The sequence below is a fragment of the Macaca mulatta genome, chromosome 3 (genome assembly GCF_049350105.2).
Source record: "Macaca mulatta isolate MMU2019108-1 chromosome 3, T2T-MMU8v2.0, whole genome shotgun sequence".
NCBI lineage: Eukaryota > Metazoa > Chordata > Mammalia > Primates > Cercopithecidae > Macaca > Macaca mulatta.
The window spans coordinates 31,964,344-31,988,118 of NC_133408.1; the positions used below are offsets into that span (position 1 = coordinate 31,964,344).

General features: G+C 39.6%; 1 protein-coding gene across 9 annotated transcripts in view; it reads right to left on the reverse strand.

Annotated features, from left to right (window-relative positions):
• The window catches only part of USP25 (ubiquitin specific peptidase 25), a 143,559-nt gene extending 123,780 nt beyond the window's left edge, over positions 1–19,779 (reverse strand). For 5 of the 9 annotated variants that reach the window (XR_013414951.1, XM_015133106.3, XM_015133105.3 and 2 more), the window contains exon 1: positions 19,299–19,779. Coding sequence is in view for 5 of the 9 variants with exons in the window: in XM_015133106.3 (XP_014988592.3) it covers positions 19,299–19,343 (45 nt within the window). In the remaining 4 variants the exon portion in view is untranslated. Of the gene's footprint in view, positions 1–5,921; positions 6,052–19,048 lie in introns of those variants that run through there. The other 4 variants (XM_015133102.3, XM_015133100.3, XM_077995890.1 and 1 more) reach the window with 2 other exon arrangements.
• Between the last annotated feature and the right edge of the window lie 3,996 nt (positions 19,780–23,775).

The window sequence follows — 23,775 nt, forward strand, 5'->3', positions numbered from 1 at the left end:
CTGACGCAGGTGGATCACCTGAGGTCAGGAGATCGAGACCAGCCTGACCAATATGGTGAAACCCCATCTCTATTAAAAATACAAAAATTAGCCGGGCATGGTGGCATGCACCTGTACTCCCAGCTACTCAAGAAGCTGAGACAGGAGAATTGCTTCAACCAGGGAGACGGAGGTTGCAGTGAGCCGAGATCGTGCCACTACACTCCTACACTCCAGCCTGGGCAACAGAGTGAGACTCCATCTCAAGGGAAGAAAAAAAAAAATACATATATATATATGTGTGTGTGTATATATATATGGCACTGGAGATTTCATTAAGATATAAGTTTTTGTGGCAAAGAGCACCCAGCCTGAAGCTGAAGCTATATAGCCTCTCCTCCCCAAACACCCCAGACCCAGGCCAGTCATCTGATCAGCACAGAATAGATAGTAAATTCCAAAGGCTTTAGGGGCTCCATGCCAGGAACAAGGGAAAAAGATCAAATATTTATTATTATATCACACTCAGCCAAGTAAAACCACATGTAGATAACAGAAGGCACTAAATCATTTAAGATTTGTCCTTGCTCATAGACTTCTCTTTACTTGAAATAACACTTCGACCTGCCTACAAATCTTCAACAATTTATTTCAGTTATTACCTCCTTTATAAGATCTTTCCTAGTCTTCCTAGATCCTCTTAGTTCTACCTACAAATACTTTATTTAACTTTCAATATCATCCGTGCACCTCTGGCTCTAGCCACTACCAATTTAAAAGCTTTTTGTATGTTATCTATTTCTTAATCTGCTTAAAACAAAGAATCAATAAATGAATGGTCATGATACTGTGTGATGACTGTCTAAGCAGAAATGTACACATGCAATTGAAAACCTAAAACTAGAATTTATGTGAAGATATAACACTACACTTATTCTCAATACACATACTTGACAGTAATGAACATATATGACTCGGACATTATACAATCTCTCAACGATAAAGCTTGCAAAGAGGAAATCAGAAAATCAAAGACAAACCTTGGAAAAGTCCCACAGATAAGCAGAAACACATACTAGCAATAAAGCAATACTTAGAATACAATTATTACTTCAGTATAAGAATACTACTTCACAATGTCTACAAAAGCAGTTATCACGCTGCACAGTATGTCACTCTCTTGATTGCCCAGGCACAAGGCAAAGTACTCACAAGTTCTAATATTTATTTGGTGCTAACTTAAAAGTAAGCTATAACTGTTACCTCTTATTACTAAGAACAGATGATTGGTTGCTAAAGGGTAAAGAGAACTCTACAGGAAGAAATAAATTTGGGAGAGGCCCTCCGGAAGCAAGGTATCCTACTCTGCACTAAATCACACAACCTGTTCAGTTCAACACGGAAATATCGGCATTCATTCAGCTATAGCTTAAGAAAAAAAAAAAAAAAAAAAAAAACTTAGGAGCATATCTGTTACAGTTTTACAATAAAAAGACCAAAAATACCACTCATTCTACAATAATGGTTATTAATTAGACATCAAGTCAGAAATGTAGTATGGATGACAACAGAAATAAAATTTACTCCCAAAAGCTAAACATATTACAATATCCTAAAATACATATACCAATTTCCTTAGTTGAAGCCACAAATGCCAAATTTATTCTACAAAACACTGCCATCTGTCAAATGAAGCTAACCGTGTTATACTGAATTTCTCCGGTTTTGTAGTTTTGGTTACATTTAAGTTACTAGTTGGTTTTTCAACTTATTACATAATAGCTACCCAGCAGAACATAATAAATGTATGCCTAGTTTATAAACAAGTTTCAGTAAAACCATAATAAAAATATTTCAATTTGGCTGAGCACAGTGGCTCATATCTGTAATGCCAATGATTTGGAAGGCCAAAGTGAAAGGCTTGCTTAACACCAGGAACTCAAGACCAGCCTGGGAAACAGAGCAAGACCCCATCTCTAAAAAAAAAAACAACTAAAAAATGGCTGAGTGGATGGTACACACCTGTAGTCCCAGCTACTTGGGAGGCCGAGGAGGGAGGATAGTGCGGGCCCCGGAGTTTGAGGCTGAAGCAAGCTATGATTATGCCACTGCACTCCAGCCTGGGCAACAGAGCAAGACTCTGTCTCAAAAATACATTTTTTAATTCAAGGGCAAGTGTTCCTGACACCTGTTTTTCTTTAAAATGGTCCCAATTTAAGAATTTAAAAAGTATACATACTGTTGTCAGGTAGAGTATTAATGGGAAGAAGGAAGTGCTCAATAAAGTTGCTGGTTCTCCAGAGGGGAAAAATAAATTCTGACATTTACTCAAACAATATGCAAAAATCAAACCCAAGTGGAATGAAACTTAAATCCTGAATGAAGACAAATTAAGAAAACACTTAGAGGGCAATAAATGAGACTATCTTTATGAAACAGGATATGGAAGTTCAAATATTAAAAGAAACTAATTATATATGAAACTAAATTAAAAATAAAAATGTCTATTCATGTAAGAACATAAAGAAAATAAAAAGACATTGTAAAAACAGAAAATATCTGGAAAACATACACAGTAGTTTCCCCTTCTCTTGTTTCACTTTTTGAAGTTTCAGTTACCAATGATCAAGTACAGTTCAAAAATATGAAAAATTCCAGAAACGATGTTTTAAATTGTGCAGTATTCTCAGTGCTGTGCATAATGAAATCTCATTCCATGCCACCCACAACATGAGTCTTCCTTTGGTCCAACATATCCACACTGTGTATACCACCCACTTACTAGTCAGCAGCCATCTCAGTTATCGGGTATTTTTGAAAAAGATTACACTCACACAACATTATATTACCATAGTTGTTCTATTTCATTATTATTGTTGTTAGTCTCTACTGTACCTAATTTATACATTAAACTTTATCACAGGTAGGTATATATAAGAAAAAACCGTATATACTGTATTCTATATAGTATTGAACCATACTATATATGGCATACTATTTCAAATATTTTGAAAACATACATAGTATGTTATGTGAATGTAATCTCTTTTAAAATATACTATATACATGGGTCAATACTAGCCACAGTTTCAGGCATCCACTGGGGGTCTTGGAACATACTCCATGAGGGTAAAGGTGGATTACTGTAAATAGAAAAACAAAAGTAGAATCTAAACCATAAAGAACTACCTCAAATCATAAAGAAAAAGATAAATAGCCCAAAAGAAAAAACAGGCAAGAGAAACAAATGTCCATTTCACAGAAAAGAATCACAATGGACCATAAACATATAAAAAGATAAATAGTTTAACTGTAGAATGATTAAGCTGTAGTATATCTAGAAATATAAATGAACAATAACACAACATTTTTAACAAAAAGTGCAACAACTAAAATCATACTTAGTAAAAGACAGATTTCCATATAAAATCGGGAACAAGACAAAGATGTCTGTCACCACCACTTCTATTAAACATTTTACAGAAGACCCCAAAGAGTACAATTTTTAAAATGAATAAAGGTGGTAAATAAAGTTATTAGAATAAGTGAATTTCACGAAGTAGCAGATACAAGCTTCATATGCAAAAATCAACCACATTCTCTACACCAGCGAAAAACAATTGGAATATAAAACTAAAAAATACTGCCAGGGCACAGGGGCTCATGACTGTAATCCCAGCACTTTGGGAGGCCAAGGCTGGCGGATCACGCAGTCCAGAGCTCGAGACCAACCTGGTTATAACACACTGAAACCCCATCTGTACTAAAAATACAAAAAATTAGCCAGGCGTGGTGGCACGCACCTGTAGTCCCAGCTACCAGGGAGGCTGAAGCAGGAAAATCACTTGAACCTGGGAGGCAGAAATTGCAGGGAGCCGAGATCGCACCACTGCACTCCAGCCTGGGGACAAAATGAGACTGCGTCTCAAAAAAATAAAAGTAAAAAATAACATTTACGATAGCATCAAAAAAGTCAACTCTAACAAAAGATATGCAAAGACCTTTAAACTAAACTGTTAAAAAATAAAACCTAAATAAATGGAGAAATATATCTGTTCTTGAATTGGAAGGCTAAAATACTGTAAAGATGTCCAAACAGTCAGAATGAATCTATATATCCAACACAATCCCACTCAAAACTCCCAGCAGGCTCTTTGTCCAACTGTTCAAAGTGCTTCAGAATTGTATTTGGAAATGCAAAAAAATCTAGAATAGCCAAAACAAATTTCTAACAAGAACAAAGTTGAAGAACTTACATTTACCCACATTTCAAAGCCACAGTAATCAAGACAGTATAGCACAGCATAAGGATCGAAAGGAACAGAATTCAAAAATAAACCCATTCATACTGGTCAATTAATTTTCCAGAAAGGTACCAATGTAATTCAATGACGAAAGGACAGCTTTTTCAAAAGTAGGTGCGGGGACAGTTAGATATCCACATGCAATAAATGAACTTTGACTCTCATACCTCAGAACACACACAGAAATGAATTCCAAATGGACCATAAACCTAAAACGACAAAACTTCTAGCACGAAACACAGGGAGAAAAAAAAGGTTTACAAAGTAAGTTTCAAGAAAAAGGGTAAAGTACTAACTATAAAAGTAAATTAAACAATCAATATTAAAATACTTCAACTTCAGAGAAACTGTTAAGAAAATACAAATACAAGCCACGCATTGGGAGAAAGTATTTGTAATTACATACACATGATAAAACACACCCAACATATAAAGAATTCCTACAACTCAACAGCAAGAAGATAACCCAACTAAGAAATTGGGAAATAATCTTAACATGTCAAAAAGAAGACATAAAAATGGTCAATAAGTAAAAGACAGAGGCCCTGGGTTCCTACTAGCTCTCCTGCAACATCGCCTGCCTGCCTCCCACACCTTCCTCGCCCATACCATAAAAGACCTCCAGCTTAGAAGCTTAAGGAAGAACAGCATCAGCACTCAGGAAAAGGAGGAGGGAGAAGGGAGGGGAGAATAGGAAAGAGGAGAAAGAGAGGGAGTAGGGTGGTGGTGAGGGCGGAGGCAGCAGCCCTAAAGTGGTTAGTCAGCCCTCTTGCTTTAGACAGCAAACTGAGAGAATTCTACCCACTCTTCTGCTCATGCAAGAAATGCTTGGAAGAGCATTTACTTTCATCCAAAAACTGCACACCCGGCCGGGTGTGGTGGCTCACGCCTGTAATCCCAGCACTTTGGGAGGCTGAGGCGGGTGGGCCTGAGGTCAGGGGTTCAAGACTCTCCTGGACAACATGGTAAAACCCTGTCTCTAGTAAAAATACAAAAATTAGACGGGCGTGGTGGCAGGTGCCTGTAGTCCCAGCTACTCAGGACGTTGGGGAAGGAGAACCGCTTGAACCCGGGAGACGGGGGCTGCAGTGAGCTGAGATCGCGCCACTGCACTCCAGCCCGGGCAACAAGAGCGAAACTCTGACTCAAAAACAAAACAAAACAAAACTGCAGACCCTAGGCGGCCGAGGCAGGAAGATCACTTGAGGTCAGGAGTTCAAGACCAGCCTGGCCAACATGGTAAAACCCCATCATAAAAATCAGCCAGACCTGGTGGTGTGCACCTGTAGTCCCAGCTACTTGGGAGGCTGAGGCACGACAATCACTTGAACCTAGGAGGCAGAGGCTGCAGTGAGCCAGATCACACCACTGCACTCCAGCCTGAGTGACAGAGTGAGACCTTTGTCTCAAAAATAACAACAAAAAAACAACTGCAGACCCGAAGGTTTGCCTAAGCCAACACCAAGATGGACAAAAATAAGCTAATGGCAACACCAAACCCCACCAATGTTCACACAGCCCTAGGACCACACCTCCAAGCACAAGACCCCCACGACCTGAGGGAGCAGCTCTGATCTCTGTAACCCCAAAGGCCTGGACCCCCTACCCACTTTACACCATAGAAACCACAGGACTGACCAGGGTCATCTTATATGCTGCTTACAGCTACTCAGCTGCAGTTCCACATGCTCAGGTACACTGGTGCTCTCCTCCTGACGCCACCCAGCAAGAATGGGAATACTGTCAGTTCTGTGAGTTCCACTGTTCTAAGGACTTCAATTCCTGCCTCCTTTGGGAAGAAGCCCAGAAGCCAGTTCTGCATGATGCTACCAAAATTGGCAAAGAGAGTGTCCACTGACCCTAAGAGGCCTGTGCAGAGCTGTTTCTGATAGCCACAGTAGACAAATTCCTAGGCAGGCAGGGACGGGTCTCTGGTGAAACCCGACCTTCAAACCAAAGACAGTTTAAAGCCTGAACACCAAGCTGCCAGTTCTAGATAAAGTCCACCGCTGGAGTGAAAACTTATTTTCTTTTTGCCTCTTTCCCAATTGGTTCTTTCTGAATAATGCTTTTAAACCAATTGAATGTTGCCTTTTCCAAGGCTACCTACTGCCATCTCCTCATTCCAAATCTAAAAAAATTCTGGATTCAACTACAAAGACGGCTACCAGCCCCTGAAGCTACCAGCTTTCAGGGCCCCTCTCACACAGAAGGCTATCCACTTCACATCCCCTCTCATTGTTGAAGGCTTTTCTGTTGCTCAATAAAATTCTTCCCTGCCTTGCTCACTCTCTGGTGTCCACGTACCCTCGTTATTCTAGGTCACAGGACAAAAACCCAGAACTCGCCGAACAGCGGGAACGAAAACAGCTGTAACACGCACCTGGCCGGCTCCTGGAGCGGCAGGTGGTGGGCATGAAAAAAGCTGTTACACACTCCCATTTGCTGGACTATGGGAGGAATGAGCTGCAACACCTCTGGGGGCCCAAACCTCAGCACTCCCCAGACTAGAGCTGTAATACACCCCCATTCGCAAAGCCGTGGGCAGCAGGAACAAACAAGCTCTAACATCCCCATCCACTGAGCCGTGAGCGCCAGGAACGAGAGAGGGCTGCGGCACTCCCAGGTGGCTCAGACCTCGGGCGGGTCTCCCCAGGCAGAAGCTATCACACCCGCTTGGGGCTCCACGGTTGCTGCGTCTCCGAGTTTTTGGGTTCCACCACGTTCCTCTCGTCTCAATGCGGGAGTCGAGCTGTGGCAGCCACATGCGGTACACCCGGTCCCACCATGGGGTGAGCACGGAATGGCAGTGGTCGTGGGATCTGGGCTGGGGATCAGCCGAGAGCAGCCTGCCGGGCCCAGCAGGCAGAGCGAGCCCAGTGAGTGCAAGTAAAGCCTGCGCAGAGGCGCTGCTGGCCTTAGAGGTTTCTGGCTGGGGAATTGGCACCGATAAAATCTTGTGTCACTTCTTCCCTCCAAAAATGGAGGATTTTTAAACCTGAGGTAGTGGACCATTTCCTCTTTCCTTTCTTCCGTGCTCATCCTCAGCCCTGCCCAGCTCCAAAGCCTTTCTCCAAGGCCCCATGGGAAAATTTCAGGGCATTCTTGATGAGACACCCAGACCCTGCCCAGAGGCCTCACACGAAGACAAAGAAAACCCCAGAACTTCAGCCCAGTGTTTCTGTAGCTCCACCTTAACTGAGACATTTGATTATGCATGTATTCTGGCATGAATTAAGACACAAAACTTTTCTATATGTGAATGCACAGTTGGTTCGCACATCGGTGTTACCATAACAGGTCCTGGCCACTAATGGTACATTATTCCTGGCTCCTCTCTGCACACCCCTCCCCAATACATCTGTCCCACTTCCGTGAGGATGTAGCTCCCAGCTCTGCAGACAATTCTGCCCTATGACCTAATGACCCCTCACCACACAGCACCCATTTCCAGACTGAACAGCAACAACAAAAACCCAACACATAGAGTGGAGTTTTTCCAATTCAGATTCCTCTTCTTCCCTGTCTTCAGACAGATGAAAAACTGTAAAAAAAAAAAAAAAAAAAAAAAAAAAAAAAAAAGGAACTATCTTTCTGCCCAATTTCTGTCCAATTTACTTACCTCGCCACAGTTCATCCCACCCCTGCAACTGCTCCATGTTCTTTTCAAACTTCCAACCCAACTAAAATGTGAAATTATTTTTGTACCCTGTGTAATAAAATACTCATCATAAAGATTTCTTGTATATGTGTGCAATGAATTGTTAAAGAGATACAGTTAATATTTACTTTGAGGCATGATGAAATGAGTTCTTATTTTTCAACAATGTACCTTTTTATCAGGTGTTAGTTTAAACAAACAAAAAAAAAATTGTGCAATCTCAATTTGTTTTGTGAACATATTAGCACTTGGTCCTGGAGCATTTTACCTTTAGCTACATCTCTGACATTTTTGCCATTTTAAGACTTGGAAGAATGTAGCTATTGTGATTGCTATTACGTAGGAGTGTTAAAACTGGATAATGTATGAGAAGCAATGTTAAAAAAAAATCATCCTCAAACTGGCCAACAAGCACATGAAAGATGTCCAAAATCATTAGTCATTCAGGAAATATACATTACTATCACAATGAGGTTAACACTACGTATTCACTAAACGGCTAAAACATAAAAGATTAAAAATCCCCAGGTGTTGGCAAAAATGTAGACCACCTGAAATTCTCCTATATTGCTAATAAGAATGTACAATGATACAACTGATTTGGATAACAATTTAGTATTACAACAATTCTACACCTATGTATTTGCCCAAGAGAAACAGAAATACGTCTCAAAGACTTGCTTACAAATGTACACACAACATTACATATGGGTCAAAAACTGGGGGAAAAAACAAAAGTACATCAAAAGGTACATGAATACACAGATGTGAGAATATTTATACAATATTACTCCACAGTAAAAAGAAACATACTGATACATGCAATAAAACATGGCTGAATCTCAAAAGCATTTTGCTGAGCAAAAGCAGCCAGATGCGAGAAAAAAAAAAGAAATTTTGTATAAACAAATCTATTTATGTGAAGACACAGAACAGCCAAAACTGATGTACAGTAATAAAAATCAGATCAACAGTTGTCTGAAATAACGAGGGTGTTGATAATTAATGAGAAAGGTGATACAGGACAAATTTTGTGGAGTGACAGAAATGTTCTGTATGGCCAAATTCATCAAATTACACACTTTCAGTGTAAATCATACCACAATAACACTAACTTGAAAAAAGTCAAGACAGCAGTAGTGTGGGGGCGGGGGGTGGTGTAGAAAAGTGGGAGAGTACGAATGAGGAACAAAGGAAACTTCCAGGACAATAGATATTCTATTTCATGTCTAAAATGGTACAAAGAATAGAAATCTTAATATATTTCTTTAAGTTGTTCATAAGTTTTCATATGCTATGGTTAGCCCCCCCCCCCGAAAAATCCTATAGGAATTATTCATATACAAATACACACACACACACACACACCCAAAAAAAAAAAGCCAGAAAGAAACATAAAGATTACAACTTTAGCATGTACAATCATTTTCCAACTCCTTAATGCATCGATTCAACTTATTTGCGCCCCCAGGAGTAAGAGGGGGCAAGTATCCCACCTAGCCACCTGAAGCTTTGGGTTTCCATAGAAACGTTGGCCAGAAAAGCCTGAGGGAGGAGACAGCTCCTCTACAAGGAAACATGTTGCTGCACTGATGGAGAGAAACACCTGAAACAAAAGAAACAATGTCTGTTCAAAGACCCTGCTTCCATATTAAATTTGGTGTATTGTGATAATTCAATCCCTAAAGGACCCTGCAGTCAATTTACACAGTGCTAAAGGCACTTTTATCTTTAAGAATACTAATTAACTTCAACCAGTGATCCTCAAACATTAAGTATAGAAGAATAATCTGAGATTCTTATTAAGCATGCTTTAGCCCAACCCTCAACATCTTGAAACAATAGGTCCAGGGTGAGGCGCAGAAGTCTGCACTTTTAGCAAGCACTACAGATAATTAAGACATTCCACAAAAACCATATTATAAGAAACTGATCTAAACCTATAGTAACAAGACTAAGGAAAATATTGCTGGACATTTAAAATATCCAGCAGTTCAGAGAACCAAAAACTAAAAATAAAGCAGATGGTCTGCACTGAAGCAGAGTTAATCAAGGGGCAAAAAAGAGAAAAACTGAAAAATTACTTATCACATACATAAAACAGAATGTCATGACAAGAATGATGTCCTTGGAAATTAAAGTCTGCCAAAATAAATGCAAGGCCTCACCCTTTCATAAATCCAACTTTCACATCATCTACTTGCCCACATTATATAGTGACATTCCTAAACTCACTTTCACAAGCCAAATTTGGTCCTTCATACATAATAAAAATCAATGATTATATTGTAGGAAAAAGGCAGGCCACTGCTGCAAGTCAGGGCTTAAAGTAATTCTATGACATTAGAGAGTAAAATTATGCCAGTGTCAGGGGAAGAAAGACCCTGTAGCCACCTTACTCTAAGCACATCAGGGCAGAAATCAATTGTGAAGTGGCCTCTGGAGAAGGAAATTAGTGAAGGCGACTAATACAGGAAAAAAGTGCCCTGCCTGACTTTACAGTTCCTAGGAAGATAGAGAAGAGACTGACAAACTACCAGCACCCCTCCACCACCACATCCAGGGTATCTAAGGTGAAAGCTTAAACAAAGATCACCAGTACCCAAAGAAAAAATACATGCAAGCATCACAATTGAAAATACTACAGTATCTTTTAGTTAAACAGAACCTACTTTGTAAGTCTGCACAACTAACACATGTAAATATTTCAGAAATGCATGAGGTACAAAAGTAGGTAACTGCCTTTTTAAATCAGCAACAACAACAAAAAATATTCATTATCACTTCTAATCAGTATTTATTGGAAGTACTTGCTAGTACAGGAAGAAAATGAAAGTACACACACAAAAACTGAAATTATACATAAAACTTTTTAATCATGATATGATCTTTTACACAGAAAGTAAAAAACTGTCTCTGGAAAAGGTATTAGAAACATTTAGCAACGTGGCTAGATACAAAATTAATATACAAAAGACCGCTGCATTTGTATACACCAATAACAAATTTTTAAAAGCACTGCCATGTAACAGTTATCAGAAATTATCAAATACCTAAAAGATGTACAATGATTTTGTGAAATTATAAACCATACAAGAGATATTAAACATGACCTAACAAAAATACAAGTATACCCTACTCATCCTGTATCATAAAGATGTTAATAATCCCAAATTGATCTACAGAGTCAATCAAATTAATCAAAAAGACAGAGGATTTGAGAGAACTTGCTACGATTATTCTAAAATTTCTAAGGAAAAGTCAAGCGTCACTTCTGAAAAAAAGGAACAAAGTCAAAAGAACTTTCTTTTCCAGTATGAGATTATTCTAAAGCAACAACAATGAATACAGGATGATATTCACAAAATGATTGATGAAAAAGAATCAGTCAAGGAAAGAGAAAAAAACATTTTGCATTAAACTTTTGTATATGTGACAAAGATGGCATATCAATTCAGTGGAAGAGAGCATTAACTTTTCAATAAAGCAAGGTTAACAAAAGAAATTTTTAAAATCATTTACAGGTTACACATCCCAAAACTCCAAGCCAGAAATAAGAAATGCTCCACAATTTGAAAACTCTAAATGTTTTGAGCACCAACAAGATGCTGAACGGAAATGCTCACTGGCTTATTTCAGATTTTCAAATTTAGGATATTTACCCAACCCAGGTAAGCAAAATACAAATATTCCAAAATCTGAAGGGAAGCAAAAGTCCAAAATCCAAAACACTTCTGCTCCCAAGCATTTTGGATATGAGAGACTCAATCTGCATATGGTGAAAACAAAACTGTATCCCTACCTCGTACCATATACAAAACTCAAGCACAGATGAAAAAAGGTCTAAAATGTTGCAAATATAACTTTAAAACTCTTAGTTAAAAATACAGATGAACCTTCTAGATATTGTAGCAGGAAAAAGTTCTTAAAATTTTTAAGTTAAAACAACTAACATTAAAAAAAAAATACCTTCAGCTACTCATATAGATGCAACAAATCAACAGGAAGATGAATAGAGGATTCAAGATGATAATCTCAAATGAAAGTAAAGGGATAGGATAAGGGATATAGGTTATTATCAAAGTTCCAGCTTCTGTTTTAAATAGGGGGTTCGTGTGTTTATTATTTAAAATAAGCGATTTAAACAAATAAATGAAAACATTTGCAGGAAGAGCTGATCATGAGACAACTGGTAAACTTAATTCAATTATGTGTACTTCAGAACCAAACTAAAAATGTATATTATTAAAAACAAACTCTTTGTAAACTATCTGACTACATATAAGGGTAGTAAATACAGAACGGGCATTACAAAAATAATAATCTAGACAATCAAACTAAAAAGTTACCACAGCATACCGGCAAAAAGGGAGAGAAGAAACATTTGAAGCCAGGAAGAAAGATAAGTGATGTATAAAATCCAAATAATGTAGTTTTAAATGAAGAGGAGGAAAATAGTGGGAGAAAAATTCCTGAGAACACAGATTTCAGATCAAAAATCCTAGGCAGGACCATTAAAAAGATACATACATAAACACATGCTAGTGAAATTTCTGAAATCTTAAAAAGAAAGAGTAAAATCTTACAAGGTAATACAGAGAGTTAATTTATCTGCCAAAAAAAAAAAAAGCATAGTGACAGCAAACCATCAAAAAGCATTATACAACAGACCAAAAAATACAGTTAAAATTAGTTAATTTTAAAAAACCAATTAGCCACTAATAATGCATCTGCAACACTAAGAAAATTCAGTCACCTAGAATGCAATTCTATATTATCCCAACAAAACTAGGAATACTAAAAGAAAAAACATGCTAAAATGTCTTACCTAATTTGGGGCAAACGGGTGGAGGAAAAAGTTAATTTTTTATATTATCGAAAAAAGTTATTAATGTTTTATATTACCAAAATTTTATAAAAATATTTGTTTAAAATTAAAAGAGCCAAAATTGACAAGAAAACGTTAAAAACAAGAGTGGTGGTGGTGATACAAAAATTGGTCTATCCATCAAAACTGAATGGAGAAAACAAGACTAGTAAATGGATAATCAGATGACAATAAAAAGATTAAATTTATTAGTTATCATCATATGTGCATGGTTAAATTCTAAAAGACAAAAATAAAAGTTTGGATTGGATCCATTAAAAATACAAAGAGAAATTGCCCAGCACTTCAAGAGGCCAAGGCAGGCTGATCACTTGGGGTCAAGAGTTTAAGACCAGCCTGGCCAACAGGGTGAAACTCCGTCTCTACTAATATTACAAAAAGTAGCTGGGCATGGTGGTATATGCCTGTAGTCCCAGCTACTTGGAAGGCTGAGGCAGGAGAATTGCTTGAACTTGGAGGCAGAAGTTGCAGTGAGCTGAGACTGCACCATTGCACTCCAGCCTGGGTGAGAGAGCAAGACCCTGTCTCAAAAAAAAAAAAAAAAGCAAGAAATAAGATCAGCATCTGGCAAACACAATTGACAACAAAACAAGCAGAGATTTAAAAAATGGCATGTCTATATACGTATCTATACACACACACACACACACACACAGATTTAGGAGAAAATTTTAGACCAATAAATACAGAAACCTAAATGATATTTAGAATTTTATAGAACTATAAAACTTAAAATTTGACCCTAGAAAACATAGAAAATTTAAAAGACAATAAGCAAAATTTGGAAACTTTACCTAAAATTTGCTCTAAATGAGCAACTCAGCCCTGATACAGTCACGTTCAGCAAATCTTCAAGTAACAAGTACCAACTGCACCATATCTAATTTTTCAAATCAAAAAGGATCATACACCATCAATTTTGAATGACTCAACATAATCCTACACTGAACAATTCCAAAAGCACAGGAAAACACAGAATCATTTTATGAGGTAACCTTATCTTAATAGCCCTCATAGGCACACCAAACTTTGTAACCAATCTCATTAAAGAATCCAAGGAGGACTGGTTCCAGGACCCCCAAAGAAGCCAAAATCTGCGAATGTTCAAGTCTCTTATATAAAATGGTATATTTGCCTGTAACTTACACATCCACACATCCTCCAGTATACTTTAAATCATTTCTAGATTACTTATAATACCTAACACAATGTAAATGCTACATAAATAGTTGTTATACTGTATTGTTTAGGGAGTAATGACCAAAATAAGACTGTACATGTTCAGTACAGATGCAACAATGCTTTTTTTCCCCAGAATATTTTCAATCCACAGTTGGTTGAATCTAGGGATTCAGAACCTGTGGATACAGAAGGCCAATTATATACCAAATTCTAGGTTTAAATTTATTGTATTAAATGTAGAAATACATTAAAATAGTAAAGCAACATGCCCAAATGGGGTTTTATCAGGAATTCAAGAACAGCCAAAACAATACAACATTGTGGTTAAGAGCAGGGGCTTGTGTATCACATGACTTTTGCGTTTATCCGACCCTTAATACATACTCGAGATGAAATGTTGCTTTAGTTCTCCAATACTGTTTCTTCAGCTTCAATAGAAAGGAGAAAGATAGTACTCACTTTATAAGGTGGTTGGGAAGATTAAAAGAAAAAAGTTTGTAAGAAGACTCAGCACAGTGCCTTACACAGATTATATAGTAAATATTCATATATCTTATGTACAAATGGTTCTTACATTACTGACATATAAAATATCATTCACTGCAAAAAAAGACATGATTGTCCACATCTAAATCCAGTTTTGAAACACTTATAAAACTTAGGAATGTATGAAAATTTCCGTATTATAAGGAAACTATATAATAGAAACTAACATAAATAGTAGCAACATTCTGTAAACTTAAAGTAATAAGTGGTAAAAATAATGACAAGAAAGAGATCAGAATATTAAGTATTTGTAAAGGATATGGACTGTATACATACAATATTGAAGAAAATCAACAGAATATTTATTAGAAATGATGTGAATTCGTTTAAAAGGCTGGATACAATGTGAGTATATGTGTTAAAATCAGGTGTGAAAAGGAAAGAATAAGAAAAGGAATAAACAGCTGGAAACCTATCTCTCTGCCCAAATCAAGTCTTATACTAATAATAAGATAATCAACCGATTCCTAATAAAGAATATTCCCTTTATGTAACATTTAAAGTGATTTAAGTAATGTTAACCATCAAATGCTGCATGGTATAGTTTTATAACCTTAGATAATCCTAAATTGGAAAATACACATTATTTTAACTAAGAAATTTACCCTGAATCCAGCCTGCATTGTTTTCCAAGTTTTAACTCTTCAACTTGCTTAATCTATGACAACCTTGCCACCTAACCCTCATCTTTTGAGGAATTCAGTGAAAGTTGACTGTAGATCTGTTAGATTCCTCTGCCTCCATGCTATACTATTTCTTTTTTATTCTCCCTATACAGAACGCTTGCTTAGGACCATTAAACAATCGAATCTAAAGAAGTTGCTCACATCTAATCATACTAATGTTTAAAAAGAACCTTCAGAAGCACTTAATGACTTGCCCAAGGTGACAAAAAGGTGGTTGAGATCTAGCCCACATTCTTTCACTACCACTGCCTATTCTCCTAGCATGAACACAGTTTTCCAAGCTTTCGTTGTTCTGTTTTGTTGTGGTTTGGTTTTTTGTTTTTTTGAGATGGAGTCTTGCTCCATTGCCCAGGCTGGAGTGCAGTGGCATGATCTTGGCTCACTGCAACCTCTGCCTCCTGAGTTCAAGTGATTCTCCTGCCTCAGCCTCCTGAGTAGCTGGGATTGGCTAATTTTTGTATTTTCAGTAGAAACTGGGTTTCACCATGTTGGTCAGGCTGGTCTCGAACTCCTGACCTCGTGATCCCCCCGCCTCACCTTCCCAAAGTGCTGGGATTATAGGCAGGAGCCACCGGGCCTGACGGTTTTGTTTTAAGAGAAGGGGTGTCATTTTGTTGCCTACGCTGGTTTTGAACTCCTGGCTTCAAGTGATCCTCCCACCTCAGTCTCCCCAAGTGCTGCGATTACAAGCATGAGGCACCACGCCTAGCCTCATTCTTTCTTAATAATTTTTAAATTTCGAGATTCGGTTAGGAAACTAAGTACTGTACTTACATTCCTTTTGGAAACCATTCACTTACTTCATTCATCAAATATTTGCTCAGTCCTACTATGTGTAAAGAACTGTTCTAAGCCCTACAGTGAAACAATGTATTTTATTCAACTCAGAAGGATACATTTAATATAAATAGTATCCTGTTCATTTCACTTTGGAAATTAATTTGGTCCCTGGGAGCAAACCTCCTCCCAATAATAACTGCCCTAAAGAATACTAGCTTGGTTCACCTGCTTAGATAGATTGCGGGGGGCGGGGGGGGGTGGGGCCGCCATGGAGTATCCTCATTTGGAACTTGAATCTATGTATCAAATTTTTGAGACCTAAGGCTCCTACACTTTGGTAAATATGAAGCATAAAGGCTGAAGATACATGTCCAAAACCAAAATTATCACAGGATTTAACTAATCTGCTGCCAACTGCACCTCACCTGAAATATTTAAACCTCAGAAAAGCAGCTTTCTGCAGTTTTACTACATCTCATAAGTCCCTGGGTTGGCCAAACTCCAGCAATCAAGCAAAGAACACATCAAAAGGGAAAGGCAGCCCCTTGCCTTATCATCCTACATTGTGACAAAGACTGATGAATTCTATAGGTGAACCAAAAAACCATGAAAGTTTTGTGTAGTGTGGTGCTGCAAACAACAAAAAAAAACTTACATCCTGGCCGGGCGCGGTGGCTCAAGCCTGTAATCCCAGCACTTTGGGAGGCCGAGACGGGCGGATCACGACGTCAGGAGTTCGAGACCATCCTGGCTAACACGGTGAAACCCCGTCTCTACTAAAAAATACAAAAAACTAGCCGGGCGAGGTGGTGGGCGCCTGTAGTCCCAGCTACTCGGGAGGCTGAGGCAGGAGAATGGCGTAAAAACCCGGGAGGCGGAGCTTGCAATGAGCTGAGATCCGGCCACTGCACTCCAGCCTGGGCGACACAGCAAGACTCCGTCTCAAAAAAAAAAAAAAAACTTACATCCATCTGCAAAATAAAAGTTTAAAAACCCTTGAAAATATAAGAAACCATTCCGACTACCAAAATACAACTATTTACTTAAAATTTAAAAACATATACGTACATACAATTTTTTAAGGTGAGAAGAAAACTGGCTAAAATGTTGGCTATGCAATATACACTACACACCTCTCCTTTTAGATAATCCATAAAGTGTCTGAGTAAAAACAGACTTTCACTTTTGTTTCTTCTAAGTGTGAAGTTCACTTCCTAGTTACCAGTTTTAAGTGCGCTTCCTGGTTACCAGCTTGATGGATTTAAATCTGTCAACTTATTGAGGTAGATGGTTTATTTATATCCATATAAATATTTTTAAATAGTTCTAATATGAGTAATAAAGCAATCGTGTATTAATATGGAAAGCAAACACATTTAAGTGTTTCTTTCGTAAAACAATCTAAGTATTATGGAAGTATAAAAGTTTCTCTAAAAAAAAATCCCCAATAACAATGAAATGATCTAAAACACACCCATACTAAAAATAACATCATAATGATATTTTGAATTAACTACTCCTCCCTTTGTGTGGGGAGGGGATTAATTAAAGTAGGAAATTGGACTTGACAGCCAAGATCACTTTCGTTAACTTGATTCTTGATTCTACAATTTTATGCATAACCTCTGAACCATGCAACAGAGCCTGCAGTTACTTAATGCAGTTCAGTCAAAATCAAATGAAAAAAAAAAAAAAAATCCCAAACTTACAAAGTTCTTCCCATTGTTCAAACTTAGGAGATGTGAAAAATTCGTATTTCTCACTTTGAAACAGACTTTAATATTCAACATTGAAGACAATTATAAACAAATAGTACCATACATATTAAACAGTGCTTAGTATTCACATGACCATATGGTCTTTCGTAAGCCTTAAGTCTTTAGAAACTAAATTTGAAGGTATTCAAAATAGAATAGGGAGGATTAGGAAGTAAACTCTTTTAAACTCTCATTATTAAGTCTTGAATTATTTCACCGTAAATAAAGTGCAGTGTGCAATATCCTTCTAACTTTACCAGTAATATCAACTAACATACGAGTCTCAAAAACTTTCCCAACGTGCCTAAAATAACAATGCACTATCCTTGCTTTCCAAACTTCTTGAGTATCTTCGACTACTTTAAAGCAGTATCATAAAATTCTAAAAATAATCTCAAGGCAAAAATTTAGCAGGCTGTATGTAGACAGCCCATTTTAGAACAGGTCTTATTGCAAAGTCAAGCACAGGTAGAATATCGCTACACCAAAACTACACCAGGGTGGGGCATTCATTACTCACCCAGATTAACCAAACACAACTCCGGTGGTTGATCACAGTAAACCCTAATTGTCCCCGTAATTCCAACACGACTAAGGCACGGTTGACCCCTTTTGCCCAAAATGCTTTTCACGCAAATGAAAAATTTAAAAAAAAAATTAAATTATGGCCAACTACTCTTCAGAATATGGTGCAAGCCATGATAGTGCACTTAAGATTCTGAAAGCAAAGTCTAAAATAGCAGAATGATCTCTCACTATTCACTTTAAAGATACAAAGCTTCACAGTTTTTTTAAAATGGTTTTCTTTAGTGAGTGACCATTTGAATGTGTGACTGATGCAAGAGTAAAGAGTGAACGAAGGAACAAGGTCAAACTTAGGGGACAAAAGATTCCTGGAATAACATGGCCAGAAAGGTTTCCTCTCTTAGAGACAGTTACCATATTGGAAAAAAAAAAAAAAAAAAAAAAAGCAGAAAAGAAGAACTGAAGAAAAAAGGGAAACCTTAAAAGGAAAAGAAACCAAGCAAATCACCTACTTCTAGAGTCCACCTGGTCAACACGCCTGCCCCGCAAGGCAGGTAATTCGATTTTGCTGGAGACCGTTTTTGCAAAACAGCAGGCCTGTAACACTACTACCTTCGAAAGACAAAATGGGTTCAGAAAGGATGACAACTGGCTCTTCTTTCTTATTTAAGGGGAGAGAATAAAGTTTCATTAAGAAGCCACACAGAGCACTGTAGGAATGTGAGGGTCGCTCTCAATACCTGGCACCGTCTGCTACGGGAAAACAATCGGCAGAAGGAAGTGGACTGAAGCCCGCAAACTACACTCTGCTTCCCACACGCAGCTGGGCACTGGGCGCGACGCCCCCGAGGCGATGGGCAGGGGCGGGGGGTGACGGTGGAGGAAGCCGGGGACGGCGGCGGCGGCGAGGCCGGGGCGCCCGGCCGCGGCGGGGGAGGACAGCCCGTCGGAAGGAGGAGTGGGGCCCGCCGGCTCGCGGGCTCGCCTCACCTTCTGCGCCGCGCTCTGCTGCAGCACGTTCTGCTCCACGGTCATGGCCCCCGCGGCGGCGGCGGCGGCGCCCGGCTCCTCGCGCCTCCGCCGGCCCTGGCTGCCGCGCTCCGCCGAGCTCCAGGGAGCGGCGCGGACGGCCGGGGAGGACAGCGCCCCCGCCAGCCAGGCGCGAAGGCGATGGCTGCCGGCGTGCGCGGGCACCGCGGGCAGGCGGCGAAGCGCCGACTGCGAGGGCCACGGCGGCCGCCCCACGTCCCCACGCGGCCCGCCTCAGCGCCGCTCGTCCGCGGCGGCCCGGGCCATGAGCGGGCGGAGGACGCCGGGGCGCGGGAGAGCGCGGGCCAGTCAGGCGGCGTCACGCGTTCGCGCGCTCCTTAGCTGGCGGCTCGCGGCTCGCGGCTCGCGGGCCGCTTTAGGGAAGGGAGAGAGGGGACGGAGGGAGCGGCCGCCCGGAATGGCGCTGTCCTCCTCCCTCTGTGAGTCCTCCTCCCTCCCCTCCCCTCCCCTCCCCCACGCGCCGTCCCCGCCCCCGCCCAGCGGCTCCTCCCCCGCAGAGCCCCGCCCGCCGGCCGCCCTAACCCTACATTGTGACCCTCCGGGCGGCGGGGCGGGGCGGGGCCGCCATGGAGCCCCGCCCCTCCCGGCGCGGGCCGGCGTTCCCGGGTGGGGCGAGGGCGCGCCCGGCTGCCCGGCCAGGGAGCCGCCCCTGCGGCAGGTTGCGCGACGCTGGCGCTGGGCTTTGCGAAGCGCGGCTGGAGGCCGGAGGGCAGTGTTCCTGCCTGCGCCCAGGGCTTGTCGGATCCGTAGCTTGCCCAAAGCCTCCAAAGCAAACACTTCCCTGCATGCCCATAACGTCCCAAAACTACCTAGGGTCCCGAACTGCGGCCTCTTTCTGTGTCACGCGTTCTCTCCCCTCACCTTTCTAGGAATTTCACAAGCCTTGAACTTGCCTGAAGGGAAAAGTCAAATAAGCAAAGGATTGCCAGAAATCTTTATGCTGGGAAGTACGTTTCTCCTTAACTAATCATTACGTAAATGAATATAGACATTTTCCATCTACTTCATTCATTCGAATATGTGTCAGTCACTGCTAGGCTCTGGAAAAATAAAGTTTATTTTCCCAAGACTTAATATAAATGAAATAGGATATATGTAGCAAACAACCTTACAAAAATATCACTGCCTAGATGATACATAATTCTAATATCCCAGTTGCCAAATTAAGCAAACAATTAACTACCATGCATGGAATACTTGACTATATATGGAATTGCAAGGAAAACCTAACATTAAGAAAGCAATCTCTAGCCACAAAAATATCTCGAGTTCCAGGAGCTAATCTGGGAACGGAGGTGAGAGTGCAGCAGTGTGGGGAAAGAAGTTATCAATGCATATTGTCACAAATAGAATACACTTGAAAATCCTGGTATAATTTTTAATCCAATGACAAGGAAAGCAAGCTTGGTAAATGCTAATTGAAATAGTATGTGGTGTTATTTAATAATCACGGATTATAGTAGCTCTTAAGGCTTTGTAACAGTTATGTGCACTTTACATCCATCTTTGATCTGCAGCTCGAATGTCTTGAACCACCTGTTGTCATCTTTTCCTTGAATCTTCATATGTGTTGACTCATTTGATATTTAACAAATTGCAAATCTTATTATATTAATATCCTACATCTTTTCCAGAGGAATTGAAAAGTCCTGAAACGGTTGGAAACAGAAATTTAGGAATACTGTCACATCTCTAATCCCATGTATCAATTTTTTTATAACTCTGAAACCCAAGGAGGGTGACCTCTTAAAGAGAGCTTGTTAGAACCCATTTTTCTTCCTTTATAGACCAAGTTTCTTCTTCTCTTTTTTATATACTAACTTCATGTTTCTCTATATTAGGGTTTTGGTTTTTTTTTTTTTTTTAGAAATCAGGCTCATACATTTGAATTTAAGAAAATTAAATTTAACATAAAAATCTAGTAATCTAGTACCATGGGGGGAAAAATATTGCCAGATACTAAAGTTTAATTTCAAGAATTTGGCAATACAATGTTTCTCTGAGTTAAATGTTTTAGTTCCATACAAAAAAAAAAAAAAAAAAAAAAAAGATCTTACAGTAGATAATCATCAAATAGAGCTTTTATAAGGTAGGACTATTTGCCCACTGAGACCATTCATTTTCAGCTTACTTCTGATGGTTTCCTACCTACTCAGCATTTCTTTAAATATTTTTAACTGTTGTATTGAAGAACATTGAGAAGAAAATTTCAAGTTTTCTCATAGGCATTCCTTTTTAGAAGGCTTACAATTGGAATGAATAATTAGAGAAATTTGAGAATTTGAGATAAATTGGCACAGAAAACCCATCACTGGGATTTCCTAACTCATTTTTAAAATTTGCCCCATGACAATTATGTTGTATGAGTCAGCTTTAATATGCATGTTTGTTGGAATTATATATCCTCAAAGTATTATTTAATAACTTCTAAACTGCTGCATTACTGTATGTTGTTGACATTCAGGTAAAAATGTTAAGTGACATATTTCATATAATATGAAATATTTTGTGTGTAACAATGCTGTGGTTTGAATGTATACCCCCAAAAACTGTGTGATGGACGCTTAATCCCCAATGCAACAGTGTGGGGAGGTGGGGCCTAATAAGAGGTGGTTAGGCTATGAGAGCTCTGCCCTCATGAATTAATTAATGGTGCCATCACAAATGTGCAGTCTGCTTATAAAAGGACTAGTTTGGCTCCCTCTTGCCTCTTTCTCTTTTCCTTTCCTTCCCTCTCTCTCTCCCCTCTTCTCTTAGCTCTTCCACCATGCAATGATACAGCAAGAAGGCCTTCACCAATTGCCTGCCCCTCCTTGTTGACCTTCCCCGCTTCCAGAACTGTGAGCCAACAAATTTCTGATCATTATCAATTATCCATTTATAGATATTATGTTGTAGCAGCATAAAATAGACTGAGACAAACCCCAAGACTATTTTTCTGTTTTGGGTCAAATGTTATTTCTAGCAATACTCAGTATTGTATTTTATATGTCAACCAAGAAAATTGGTATTCTTCTGCCTTCGGTTTCTTTAGAAAGGGTTTAAAAATCCATTTCTGGATACCAAAAGTTTACCATGTTGCTGAAACACATTTGTAGGACTTTTCTTTGTTCCCCCCTAGCTGGTGTTGAGCTCCTGGGCTCAAGGGATCCTCCTGCCTCAGCCTCTGAAGTAGCTACCTGGGATTACAGTCATGTCAACAAAGAATTGTTGAATCCCTGCAGCAGATTTAGATAATTTCCATTACAAAAGAGTGGTTTTAAATCTACTACAATGAGGATCTGAATTATTTTCCTCCTTTAGGAGTGTTGGCATTCTGGGATAATTTTATTTCTACCAATAAGAAAACAATAAGCAGGCTGGGCATGGTGGCTCATGTCTGTAATCCCAGCACTTTGGGAGGCCAAGGCGGGAGGATCACCTGAGGTCAGGGGTTCAGGACCAGCCTGGCCAACATGGCAAAACCACGTCTCTACTAAAAAATACAAAAATTAGCCAGATGTGGTGGCAGGTGCCTGTAATCCCAGCTCTCAGAGCCTGAGGCAGGGATAATTGCTTGAAACCAGGAGTCAGAGGTTGCAGTGAGGTGAGATGGGCCATTACACTCTAGCCTGGGTGGCAGAGCAAGGCTCCGTCTAAAAAAAGCAAAAATAAATAAATAAATAAGCAATCATTTAAGGAGGAGGTTTCTATGATGTCATAATGGTACTATTCAGCCATCTGGTGTTCATAGATTACAACCTGCAAGAATACTGTCTGCCTAATACATGCACAATAAAATGCTTATTGAATTAAGTGGGCAGCCATGAAGGAGAGAAAACAAATGTACTTGTGCTTTTACGGTGCACATCTAACTCTAACTTCTCATTCCAAGTGGATAGCTTTGTGGTCCTGGCAGCCCAGCCATATTTTTCTATATGACAAAGTGTGTCATTATTAGTTTCCCCAGCCCTCAATAGTGCCTCACATTCTAAGGGTTTCTAGATGTCGCCTCTTTGGTATTGTATGAGTTGTCTGTGCTGCCATAACAAAATAACCACAGATTCGGTTTCTTAAAATACAGAAACGTATTTTTTCACAGCTCTGGAAACTGGGAGTTCAAGATTAAGGTGCCAGCAGGGTTGATTTCTCCTGCAGCCTCTCTATTTGCCTTGCAGGTGGCCACCCTCTCATTGCCTCTTCCCATGGTCCATGTGTGCCCACGGTATCTCTTCATCTTCAGCTGAGGACATAAATCATACTTGATTTCAGCCCCACCCAGATGGTATCATTTTGACTTAATAACCACTTTAAAGACTTTGTCTTCAAATGTAGTTACATTCTGAAGTGCTAGGGGGTAGGATTTCAAAATATGAATTTTAGAGAGACAAAATTCAGCCCGTAACAGTCATATTCAATCTGTTTTACTTAATCCTAT